This window comes from Natrix helvetica, assembly GCF_964273705.1.
Source record: "Natrix helvetica genome assembly, chromosome: 5".
Classification (NCBI taxonomy): domain Eukaryota; kingdom Metazoa; phylum Chordata; class Lepidosauria; order Squamata; family Natricidae; genus Natrix; species Natrix helvetica.
The window spans coordinates 75863538-75877601 of NC_138551.1; the positions used below are offsets into that span (position 1 = coordinate 75863538).

General features: G+C 35.0%; 1 protein-coding gene across 11 annotated transcripts in view; it reads right to left on the reverse strand.

The window, feature by feature from the left end:
- Positions 1-361: 361 nt before the first annotated feature.
- Positions 362-14064, reverse strand: part of CPEB3 (cytoplasmic polyadenylation element binding protein 3) — a gene marked incomplete at its 5' end in the record, with an annotated part of 92291 nt that continues 78588 nt past the window's right edge. For all 11 annotated transcript variants that reach the window (XM_081953933.1, XM_081953930.1, XM_081953931.1 and 8 more), the window contains 3 exons: positions 362-6281; positions 7798-7979; positions 11006-11120. In XM_081953933.1, coding sequence (XP_081810059.1) covers positions 6054-6281; positions 7798-7979; positions 11006-11120 — 525 coding nt within the window. In that variant the 3' untranslated portion in view covers positions 362-6053. The remainder of the gene's footprint in view (positions 6282-7797; positions 7980-11005; positions 11121-14064) is intronic.

Consider the following 14064-nt stretch of genomic DNA (forward strand, 5'->3'; position numbering starts at 1 on the left):
CTGCCATCTTTCTCCTCTTCCAACAAGCGCACTTGGTTTTTGCCTCAATGTACACAATTCATCTGACCCCAGAAATGACAACAAAATGATTGTAATTTTGATAGTGAGAGACAATCTCTTAGGATCCTACTAAAGTAGATACTATGCCTCTTGCACTTGTGCAACTATACTTTGGCGTCAAATGCTCCGGACAAATTCTGGCGATATGTAAAAACGATAATGAAAACACTATTTAAATGTGTGCTCTGTTAAAGTATAACGTGTAGCCGAAGGTGTGTGTTCCTTTCGATTTCCAATTTCTAATTCGATTGTATCTTCCCTGTTGCTTTTGTTTTAATATTCAAAGGATGACAAGTTTCCGTACTTCATACAACTAGATTTAATAAGTTATTACAGAAAAAAAAAATTTAATTCCAAACTACAAAGTTGAAGCAGTTGTAAGCAATAGCAGCGTGGAGCTTCATGTTTAGTCACAGTACTGCAGTTCCATACAAAGCATTAGTCCAAGCCAAAAAAGTAAAAAATAAAAGGTAAAAGCCTTTTAGGGTTACTAGCAAAACCAGTCTAAAGAGAACATGTAATAAAAGATATGGTACACTGAAAATTAGTCAGTTGAAAAAAAAACAAGTACAGAGATCTCAGCTGTGAACACTCATCTCCATTATTTTAGACAGCAAATTACAAATACCTAATACTTTATACCCCAACAGAACAACATCCAGAAATAAACCAGCAAAAAAAAAAAAAGCAGAAATGATTTTCCTGTATTAGCACCCTGGATATCTAGTTGTTGCTAAACAATGTTAAATAAAATTAAAATGTGCAGAATAACATAACAGCTTTTGCTCTTCTCCTATTCAGGAGTAAATCATAGCATGAATATTAGAACAGACTCTATGGTTAAGACAGAAACACTACAACAGTAGAAATTAAGAGAACTTTTTAAGTGGAAAAAAGAAATGCTGACATTATACAAACTGGTGTAAAAAGCAACTACATAAAAGGCAGGTTTAACAAAAATAGTTTTAAAAAACCAATCTGTGACTAATCTTTCACTCATATCTTGCAAGTAGAGATGTCACAATACTGAAATATTAGGAGATTTTCTCCCAGTAAAGCACTGTATTTTTGTACTACTCTAACAAAGATAATGAAATCTGTAATAACTGCATATTTGTAATACGGATTTCTTTTAACCCTGCCTTCCTACAAGGCAAGTGTGTAGGCAGGAGTGTAAGCACACACTCACCTCATCCCATTCTTGCAGGGAAAAAATTCTCCTTCACTTCTACTGTATTATGCTTTTACAATTTGTGTATATTCCAACCATAGAACCTAGAGTCTAAATGTTACTATTTGAAATTGCCTGTACATTACTTACAAAGAACTCACAAAGGCTAACTCCAGATATTTCCATAAGAGATCGTGGGACAGCTTCCCTTCAGCTGAAGTAAAAACAGATAAAATCTGACCACGGATGTATCTGGAGAAGGCCACTGTATTGTCTGTTTATGTAACACTATTGTGAGTTGCAGGATCTAAAGCGACGTTTTTCAAACTTGGCAACTTGAAGATGTGGGGACTTCAACTTCCAGAATTCCCCAGCCGAGCTAGCTGGGGAATTCTGGGAGTTGAAGTCCACATACAGTATTTTCAAGTTGTCAAGTCTGAGAAACATTGATCTAAAGGAAGGGATAACAGTATCCAGCTTCCACACACAGGTTTTGCTAGTATTGCAGTAAATGGTAGGACAGGCAAAAGTGGAGATGAACTTAAAAAAATGATGCAGTGTTATTTTTTATAGCAGCAACAGGTGCTGTTCTTATGCTATAAGAGGCCTAACACAAGAAAGGGAGAAATATACAAGCAGCTTGAAAAAAGTGCTCAGATCAGGTAATAAGGGTTCCTATACATGCATTGGATAGCACTAACTATGAGAAACTTACACTGTATGGTACACTGTAACATTATGGAGATACTATACAATTTCCTCCATTTGTTCTGAATTACCATGTAAAGAGGCGCAGGGAAATGCAGCATGAAGGACAGGTTTAATAAATAAATAAAAGCATGGCAGATCACCAAGAAGCCATTTGGGAGAGATTTAAAAGGGAATAGTTAAAAACAAAAACAAAAAAGAGGATGGATGGTTGGGTACGGAGGAAGTGACTTAGCCAAGCCTTAATGCTGCGTAGTTCCATTTATATTTTTCACCCTTGCACCCATTGTGCAACAGTATTGGATGTGCCCATGGTAATGGTGAGGAAGCAAATTGGTAGGATGCTAAACAGCCAAGATTGTAGACCTGCTATTTCTACAGATTGGAGTGAATTACAACAGCAACAGTGTTTTATTAACATTGGTGTTGTACAAATCTAGACAGCGAACTGGTACTGTGACATCCCTATTGTCTTCCTAAATCATTCTGATAAAGGAAAAAGCTTCTAAAAAATATCACATCATTTTCCTGCTTCATTCTGTAATTTTATTGCCCAATTATTCATTACAGTTTTTCAATCATTTCACATATCCAACCATTTTCACACCATTGTAAACCACATCAGCAAGTTAATACATAAAGCTTTGCATTTCAAAAAACTAGACACTTTAGTAACAATATTACAAAGGTTTTTTAGCTTCAAAAATAACTGAAAATGAAAAAAATAAACTTTTAAAGAATTAGCATCATAAAATTAATTTATTCCAAGAAAAATACAAAATAATATTAATGACATTGACCAGATATGAAAGTCTCTCCCAGAAACAACTATATTAATGGTTGAGAAAGCATTCCTTAAAGAAAATCTGAAATAAAAATGAAAAATATGTCAATGTTTAAATTTCTCTTAGCAAAAAATCTTTCTAAAAATAACAATGAAAATCTGTCTCAGTACAAAGGCTACATTACTATTGAAAAAATACCAGCATGAAGAAAAGGTACATATTTGACAGTAGAAAAATGATCTTAGTGAATCACAATGTCTAAAGTTTGCAATGAAAATAAATTTGCAATAAAGATTTATGCCTTTTTTCTTTTCTTTTTCTTTTTTATACAAACAGTACAAACAGTATTGCACATAACAACAAATAGTCGAGGTTAAGTTGCTTTCAAAAAGAAAATCGACTAGTTCAAGTCTCGCATCGAGGGAAGGCCACGAGTGGGCCTGTTGTACCCAGGGGCTCCTTCATCCAGTTGCAGTTCAGAACACTTTGTTTTAAAAAATAACTTCTTTTCTGGAAGGACCCTCTTAGAATAATGGGGTAAGATATTAACAACCTGGGGTGGGGTGGGGGGCACATTCATTTACAAAACAAAAGGGGACCTTGTTATAATTTAATAAACTAAAAATTATCTTTAAAAAATACAAACAGAAGAACTCTCACAATTCTGGTCAGTCGTGCATAATCGCTTGATTATAAATATACAAATTAAGGGCAAAACAGGTTTTTCACCTTTCATTCACAACTTCCAGCACCAAAGCAGTTTGTTTTTAAATTTCCTCGCTGTATTCATGTTAATCTTTGTTTTACCTAACTTCCAGCATCTCTTTCCCCCCTTTCTCCTTTCTTTCCAGCTATGTTTGTATGTGGAAAAGGGATCTTTCTTCATAAACGTTTAATTGTTTCACATAATTAGGTAGACTTCGGTAGGATAGCTATGATCTTCCATACAGTTATAAAGCTCTAACTTCTTCATTTTCAAAAACGCAAATAAGCATGAAAAAAATAAAGTTACCCATCTGTTAAATCATTTCCTCACAGAATTAAATTAATATATATTTTTTTTCTGAATAAACTTACTTAGAAAATATTTTCTTTCCTATATTTCAAAATTGAGGTATTGCAAAAGATCATGTCAGTCAGAAAGCATGCCTTTTTTTCTTTAAAAAACAATAATCTGCCAACTATTGAAAACTGTCTAGTTACAAAAAGTAGTGCATAACAAATCTTGTATAGATGAAAAAAAAGAAGGGAAAAGAAGAAGAAAACCCCAAAGAAAACAAAATAGATTGCTGGGCTAGATAAAGCAATATCAGAAAAATGCCCAGGAGAAATTGCAAAAGGGATACCAAGAAGAATGAATATTTTTTAAACCAGTAAAAAACTATTTTTTTTTTCAACAGAGAAAGATTTTCTCCCCCTCCCACCCCCAAGCCAATAATTCCAACCGAATACGAAAAGAAAATGTAGAAAGTTACAACGTTAACAAGGCCATCACAACACTCAAAATGGGGACATTTCAACATCTACTATGCGGCACCATATCCAGTCAGACTGTCCCCAGACTTCCAAAACTAGGGATGGGGTAGGGGGAAGAGAACAAACCCACAGAAAACCCAGAAAAATAATGTACACATTCTCACATTTTCATAAATAGCACACTAATATGTGTTTATGTGTTTGCCTTGTAGCCCCATATCATATGCTAAAAAAATGTCCACTGTTCAGATTAGATTTCAAATATATTCAAGCTTCACAGGATACATCCAGGATTTAAGAAATTAAATATCATACCCAAGTTAATTTTTGTATTCAGACATTTCTTTAGCACTGCTATTCCCAATCAAAAATGTGCCCCGTTTTATCAGATGCAATCTAAGCTGGTAGTGTACATATGCTATCGTGAGCTCTTTGGTTTCCTGGACATGGGCTGCAGCTACATAAATAGTGCCAGCGTTTATGAGATAGGAACTAAGAGCTCAACACTTCCTTTTGTGAGTGTGCATATGTATTTGTGTCTATGGTTGAAGTTTCAAGAGAGTGTGAATGGTAGACATAGAGGCTTAAACAGTTAGTTTGATCACAGTACTAGACATAATCACTTTACTATATAAAATAAATTGCACAATATAGAACAGAGCACCGCAAAGTACTTCGTCTATCATTCACAAATCTGTTTAAGGATATTTCTACATCTATTCTTTTTAAAAATATATCTTGTTGTAATATAGGTGATACGGCTATGGGCTGATTTTAATTTCAGAAGCATCTATATAGACTTAGACATGCCTTCCTCCAGTCAGTAACCTGTGCGTATATGTGTGTGTGTGTGTGTGTTTTAAATTATTTTATTGAGTACTTTGTAGCCTACATAGAATCTTAATTGGTGCACTGTGGGCAGATTTTTGTATTAGACATCTATAAAAAAAATTATTGCATGCGTCAACCTGATTAAACATGCAGTCAAAACTATTGACCTTCCTTGGAAGCTTTCTGAATGCTCTACTGATCTTCTTTCAGCAGCTATCACTGTTTTAAATCACATAATTATCTTTTTCAATGATACCCTAGCTTGAATAGAGTAATGTGGTATTAGTAATACCATCTTAATAGCAGCAAAAGCTATTGCAGCATACATTTACATAACACTAAAAGGCCTAAACAAATAGGAAACCCTCAGCAAAACAGAAAAGGGATGGGGAGGTAGGGATGGAGAAAATGTGATCCGGCTTATGAGGTATCATCCTTATCAGTAAAAATCGAGAGCAACTAAATATTGTTTAGGGTTATTCCTACTCTGAATGATTGCTGAATATCCATTGTAAATTTTTGCTACATCTGCCACCTACTTGTGAATGTTACCTTTGGTAAATCATGTGCTAGGGGCAAATCAAAGTTTCTGAAAATAAGTGCATGCTCCAGTTTTAAAATAAAAGTACATAATTTAAAAAAAAATATTAATCACATATACATCAACCTAGTGGAGGCTGATGATCATAGCAGTCTACTTATTGTTAGCCGTGACAAGTCTCAGGTAAGAAATTAAGGTACCAAGCAGATGTTTGTGTGAATCAAAGTGCAAAATCAGTACAGTTACACTCTGCTAGGCTTGTATTATACTGGACATAGCGTTCAGTAATGTGACTGTAAATAATCATAATCATCATCATAATCATCATTATAATCATAACCATCATCATAATAAAAAGACCCATCTCTTCATTAAAGTCAAGGATGAATGCACAGATTTCCAGAACACAAAAGCCCTGAGGCAGCACTCCTTTCCCCTTCAATCCAGTTGGCTCCAGTACTGCTGGCCTTCGGCCCGGGCCTCAGCTCCAACGGAAGGGCACGTGGCGGGGCCGGTCGCCTCCTTCCTTCACGAGCGGCTTGTGGAACTCCCGTCCAGCCCGAGAATGAATGCTCGCCCAACAGTATTCACAGTAATACTGCAAGCAGGTAACATTGGCACAAAAGAACGGGGCAAATTTTCCGCCACAGCGAGTACCCTGGCATTCATCACACATCTGATCATCAAGCACGTATGGCTTTACTTCCACCTGTAAAAAGAGGCAGGTACAGAGTCGGTCGGTAAATAAAGAGCATTTGGGAATGAGCCTGGCACATCAGAGTTGAGCAGAACCCCATACAACTCTCGTGCAACCTCTCACAAAGTAGAGAAGAGCCAGAGCACCCAAGCTTTAACACAATGAGAAAGGGTTTTTCAGCTTTCAGACATCACATATATTGAACCAGAGTGGTGATTTTAATTGGTATATCTTGTCCTATCATGCTGTTGCAAATTTAAAAAGCTGTATCAGAAAAAAATAACTAACTTCACTCTTCTCATAAATTGTAAGCCTGTTACTGCACAGAGCCTGTAGACATAAGCTGGTGGAGATGGCAGTGGTGGGAATACAGTTCTGTCTGCTGATGGCTACACTTGAACACAGCCCATTGAGTGAAAGAGGGAGGCTTTTCATTTAGAAAATATAAAAATAAAACTAACCAATATACGTGGAAAAGAGGAGAGTTATCAGGGTCATATATTATTGCAATTATCTCTTGCAGATCAGGGAACAACAAGAATGAATGGGCAAGAGTTCCTTGTTATCAATCCTGCAGCAAATCTCTTGGTATCAACATTCTAGTTATTGATTCCAGCAATTTGATCACAGCTCAGGATCACAGCTACATTTCTGTATTTCACAGTATTTGTAGGAAAGCTTGGTTTTTGTTACATAAATTACCAAAGAAATTCTGCCTTTAATTTAATCATTGATAAAATATTACTGTCATTTCTTTTCCTATTACAAGGGATGTTTAGCATCTCTTTTTTGTCAAGTTTAACGTCACTAGAGATTTAGAACGGAAAGGCCTATACAGGTATTCCTCACTTACTGACCACAATTGGGATTGGCAACTCTTTTGCTAAGTGGTGCAGCTGTTGTGTGATGGCATGGACTGTGCTGATTTATGACATCAGTTTCAGCTATGGTCTTTAATCGAATCACCCTGGTTCCTTAAGCACAATGTTATGTGACCATAACATGTGACCTTTTCCAGCTTCTCCACTGATTTTGCTTATTGGAAGTTGGTTGTGAGGGACACAACATGACTGTGGGACCTTGTGACCATCATAAATGCAGGGCAGTTGCCAAATGTTGTGATAGCCACTAATCTGAGGATCAATTGTAAGACTAATTTTTACTGCCATCATAAATTCAAAGAGATGCTGAACAAATAATCGGAAAGGGTGAACTATCTGTAAAACTATCAGGCATATATGAGTATGTTCCACATTAAAATATAATTAGCCTTAATGTTCTAGTAGAAGTTCTATCTTTCTCATACTGCTTTATTTTTCTTGTAAACATATTAGACACTATGATCAAAACATGTACTCCTAACCTATTCTAACGCACTTTTGAAAAATGTACTAATTTATATTATAGCAACTGTAAAACAACTTTCAGCGACATAATCCTGGATTATAGATCAATGAATGGTCCAACTTCACCAGGCATCTGTGCAACTTGTCTGCAGAGTTAAGCCAACCAAAGATGCTTCACTTACCCGTTTATCGATGTCATTGTGCTGGAGCTGGACAAAGCGTGCACTAATAGCGGCAATATAGCTCTGCTGATTGGAGAAAGCCACTCTACCAGCACCTTTGGGGTACTTCAACTCTGGGTCTGTATCAATGCCAGCATAGCAGACTCCTCCATACAAACGATCCATAATCATAGCTAGTTCAACTATAAGAGAACATGAATATGGTAAAATGGCCATAAATTTAATCTTCAGAATCTCTGGCACTTCTATACTGTTACTATTTTTACTTATTTCTTAGGACACTAATCCCTCAATTGTCTTCCATTAACTACAAAACATAGAGATGAATGGGGAGGAGCAAAAGGAGTTAGAAAGACCTTCCTCAAACTGAACACGGAGTAAACCCTCAAGAAATCTAATACAGGACACATCTGACCTATCACACAAGAGACAAATTTATACAGAAAAAATTGATTAGCCATAAGAAAAGAATGCCATTATCAGCACACTATTATAACTTCAATAAAACAGTTACACTGCAATTTTAACCATTAGAAGTAATAATAGGTAATATTTCAGAATGTTTTTTTAGAGTGTATGTTTACTTGAGATAATTAATGTAAATATCAAATATACTTTGGATACCAATTATCCAAAGGAAGAGATTATTACCACCACTTCCAAAAACCTCTCCCTAAACTTGAAATTGAAGCCATGAGATACATGCCATATTAATAAAAATAGTATAGATACATCAAAATCAGTATTCCGTATTTTAAAAAATCTTGAGTTGATTTTAAGTAGTCAAATAGAACTAGAGTAAAGCAATCTTGATATCAGCTCTGGTTAAAAAGACCTATTTAAAGTAGAAGAAAGAATTAAAGGTACGTCTGAGAAGCAATATAAAAGGATCTAAACATTATTAAAATTATTTAGGACAAAATGTAAAAGAAACAGATAAAAATAAAGTAGCAAATAAGGCCACTAATTAAACATATTTCAAATATTGAGGCAAAAGCTAAAGTATTAGCCAATGCATAAGAACAGTTTCTCTTTTGGAGCATGTTGTTTTTATTACTGGATTATAGTTTTAAAAAGTCACATTTCAGTGATTCTATCAATAGTTGATAGTAGTAGATGGTTGTATACAGCACATAATCTAAAGAAATAGATATAACTAATTATTTGAAAGAAGTCTCAGTTCAGCCTGTTTTAGAATAACAGTAGAGGTAATTCTCAATTACCGACCACAGTTGTGACTGGCAATTTCATTGCTAAGTGATGTGGTCATAATGTAAAAGTCATGTGACCATGCCAGATTTACAATGTCAATTCATCAGTTCCAGCTGTAGTTATTAAGTGAATAACCACAGGCTGTTAAATACAACATTACTGGACAGTGTATTGACTTCCTTTTAGCTTTCCTAATGAAGGTGACAAATGACCATGGGACAATGGGACACTATGACCATTGAACATGCATGCCAGTTGTCTAGTGCCCAAATTACAATCACATGACCACAGAGAGGTTGCAATGGCTACACATTTGAGAACAGATAGTCTCCTTGTTTAGTGTGCTTGTAAACTTTGAATGGTCACTGAATGAGTGGTGGATAAGGGAGAAATATCTGTAGTCATCCCCAAAGACAGGAGATATCATACAGGCATTTCCTGATATACACCTATCCCATTAATGAACCAATATGATAAAATATGCATGTCAATATTGGTCAATAGATTATGATTGGTTACTATATTAATCTGGATTAAATTGGATTTACCAAGATTAAGTAGATTGGAAATCTAATTCTTAATCCAATATTCAAAATTCTTAATCCAATATTCTTAATATTCTACATGGAATAAAAAAAATGGCCTTTTTATTCTAGATGCTTACGAAGTCTGCAATATGTATAGTAGGTATAGTAATAGTCATGCCTTTTTAAAAAGGTTTTAAAGTGTAAAAATGCCAAATTCCAATGTGATTTTTATTCCCAAGAATGTCTCTGGGCCACCAAATGTCTCTTATAAACTATCTAACAATGCTAAGCAGATACAAGAAAGAGGACCCACATAGGAGAGAATACAAGCTAGTAAGTGAAATATGTACTTTGGAATTTGACCATAGGCATCTGAAAAAGTGAGGACTATTTGTTTCTTATGTCATTATACAAATGACAATTTACATTCTTATACAAGACATCACGGGACAATTGTATACTCTCATCACTTGTACAATGATGTCATAATACATATGTTATTTTGATGTCTTTGGGGCTTATTACAGATGCTGCTGAACCTGTTACATTCCATGGCAGGCATTTTGTAAATGGAAATCCCTTCCCTCAGAAGTCATTTTGTGAATGCATGTCAAAATTCTAAATGAACCCATCAGTACAAAAAATTTGGGGATCTGAGACATATACTAAAGAACTTGCACTTTGTAAATTTGAAGTGAATACTCAAATATGTACCAAGAATTATCGGGATTTTTATTTAAAATAATCTGATATTTTCAGATTATTAAATATTCAATACTTAAATATTAACTATATATTATGAGAATTGTGGTAATTATTTCTCTTTCATTTAAAAAAACCCAAAGGGTTATTTAAATGCTTCTCCATATCATTTTTTAATATTCAAATTTATTGCTTTACCCCAGAGGAAAGTCTTTGAGACTCACACAGTTCTCGCAACTTAACCAGTTTAAGAAAATTACTTTTAAGTTGAAAACTCATCATGACAAACAAAAAGGATTAGTACTTTTCTGGAAATAGCCACTCTTCACTTGACAGTGCTTTCAGGGTGTTTTTTTTTAAATTAAAAATACTCCCTCTTGAATTTAACATAGTTGCCTATTGTAACTAGAAGGACTTCTTTGGTGAAGAAAACCAAATGCCTGTTTATAAGGATAAAGAGGTAGGATTGCAATGTTCACTTATTCTCTCTCCTGAGCTTCAATCCCTGGTAATAGCTATTTGAAAAGATCTTCCAATCATCCTGAGGAAAATTTGAAATATAGGAGAGAGAGAACAGTATCAAGGAAAAATCACTTGTGAAATTACTCAGTTGGCTCCATTCAGTTGCAATTTAGAATAGAAAATATACAAAAAGAAGAGAAGTAGAACTCACTCGTTTGAAATACTCTAAATAAAACTAGGCAGATTATTTTATCAAGCTTCAAGCAGTTTTTCACAGTCAGCTGGCTTTTTATACTTTTACTCACCAGCTCGGAGGGGTCGTGGAACTCCTCCCACAAAAATAGTTTTTCTGGGGTCTAAAGGTTGAGAACCATCCATTACAAAGTCACTGTCGCTTAAATTCCAAGGTCGAATTTGTACCTGAAATATTCCAAAGATCAACTTCCTTTTAATCTGCCTTTTGAAAAGTAATCTAAGACCAACAACTTTTATGCAATGTTTTAACTATCTATACGTTATCAAAATCAACTTATGGGCTGAATGTTTTAGAAGTCCTCTTTACAAAAACATGTCTTCCATGAAAACCTGCAGTAAAACCATTAATAACATCTACACTGTGGCTTGACCTTGCTTCATGACTATATTAACTAAGGAACACCAAATACATATTAGCCTTTGCCAATATAGCAAGATTAGTCTCATACATAGGTTGCCTACCATAGAAAATGATAATTTCTATAGACCATCTTGGAATCTCTTCAATCTTACGTTTACAATAATGTCTGCCAATCATATCAACTTGTTTTGCAAGTAGGAAAAATTAGTCAAAGCTTAGTGTAAGAGACTCATTTTTGAATGGCATACTATTTTATTTATTTATGTACAATTTTGATGAAAAACACAGAACTTCAGATTTAGGTGCAGAACAAAGAATATGATAGTTCATAAACTATTCGACATATATCTTAACAAAATACTCAACAACTTAGTTTCTATAACAGAAAACTTTTTCTATCCTCTCAATCTTAATTCACTCAATTTTTCCTTTTAGATGAGAAAAAGTCCAGGCTATTTTGTATTTTACATAATTGTTCAGTTTCTATAAGAAATAACCTTTTGTTTAAAGTATCTATTTTTGCTATTAAAATCTAGGAACCAATAAAATCTTAAATGCAAAAATATTCACAGAAAATGATTCACATATATTACTGACCGCAATTGGACTGTCAACTCTGACATTAAATGATGTAGTTGTAAAATGAAAAATTACATAACCACGACCATCTTATGATGGTGGTTTGGGAGTTCCCTCTGGAGTCATTAAGAAAATTACCATGGGTCGTTAAATTGGACATCATGTAACCATGGCTTGCAACTTCCTCCTGGCTTCCCCAATGACTCTGCTTGTGAGGAGCTGGTTGTAAAGGTTGCAAATTGTTATCATGGGACTGTGAGATGCTGCAACTATCTAAATGTATACCAGTGCCATCTTAGAGCAGTGGTTCTCAACCTGTGGGTCGGGACCCCTTTGGGGGTCGAACGACCCTTTCACGGGGGTCGCCTAAGACCATTGGAAAACACATATTTTCGATGGTCTTAGGAACCGAGACACCAATTTTATGGTTGGGGGTCACCACAACATGAGGAACTGTATTAAAGGGTCATGGCATTGGAAAGGTTAAGAACCACTGTCTTAGAGGATCAGTTGTAAGTCTCTTTATTCAGTCCTGTTTTAACTTCAAATGGCTGCTGAATGAATGGCTGGTAAGCAAGGAATTCGTGTATATGCATGTAGGATCTTATTCTAGAATAAATGATACTAGACAATCTAACGGCAGGGTTGGTTTATGGAATTGGAGGGCCAGTTGAATCCCGACACAAAGTCCTAAATTGCATGTAGATTCCTGCAAAATGTGATGCTAAATCTATATATTCAAACTGGAATAGACACAGAATCTGAACTAAAAATTAAAAATACCCTGTTTTCCCGAAAATAAGCCCTTCCCAGAGAATAAGCTCAATTGGGCTTTTGAGTGCATGAGCTAAAATAAGCCCTCCCTGAAAATATTGCAACACAGCAGCAGCCATGAGGTGACCATGTTGCCTCCTGCACCTAAAAAATAATAAGACCTCCCCGAAAATAAGGCCAAGCACTTATTTCAGGGGTCAAAGGAAAATAAGACCAAGGCTTCTTTTCGGGGAAACACCGTAGAACATATTGGATTTAAAAAAAAATCAATTTAAAATAAAATCCTGCCTAGGAGAATGTGTTGATCCAATCAACCCATTTTCTAACACTGTACTACACTACAAATAAACTCCATCTGTCTGTTCAAAACCCCCATCAAACTGGATCTACTGTCTGGTTAATAAAGAATTGCCCATCTGAAAACCCTATTGGCCTGTCTCTTTGGGTCAAGATGATGTAGCAAGTAGCTATAGTTTCTGTGTTTTCATATCTTCACTGTGTCATTGTCCACTTGAGCCTGCCTCTCTGCTACACTCCTCCCAGACTCAGGAGCAATGCAGCTTGCTGTGTTCCACCTCCCTTGAACTGATTAGGTAGAAAAGTAAGTGAGGTAAGGTAAGGCAACATAAGGTAAGGTAGATGGAAGGAAGGAAGAGCAGATAAGCTTCTGCTCAGCTGTCGGGAGCGTATAGATTCTGGTTGCTGATGAACTTGTAAACAGGAAAGTGATAAAGCAGTTCTTCTTTTCATGCTTCTCAAATTAAACATGCACAACTCTGAACTAAATAAATGCCTGTTATGATTTCAATAGATAACATATGTCCTTCTATAAGAAGTACTATAAAACAGAAAGACACCGGGATTACAGAAACACATTCCTAATTTCATTTTATACAAAGGGGTAATTTTTTTTTGAACAATTGCCTCTACCCCACCTAATACTACATATTAAATTCCTTTCAATAAGGAGAAGCTTTTTAAAATAATTTTAAAAAGTAATTTATTTACTTTTGAGGGGGGGGGGGGAGAGAAAAAATATATAAAAACTCTTTATGATCCAACCCTTGAAAGACAGAGGATATTCAAACAATATCCTCTGCAATCAAAAATATAGTTTTTGCTACTTAATAACATTTTGAAAGTTAAAGGAAAGTTGGATGAAAAAAGAATGCATTTATTTACTTAGGCTAAGAGATCTGTCTCAATGGAAAGCATTTAGGTTGTTCATTTAAGCGGTTAGCTAGCTGAATGCAGATAAGCTCTTGAATATTTTGTACTGAACATTTTCAAAAGAACAAAAAAAATCTCATAAATCTTATATGTGAAATAAGTAGATATTACATATCTACAGCTAATACCATTTTATTTACTGTTTATTTATATGGAATATTATTA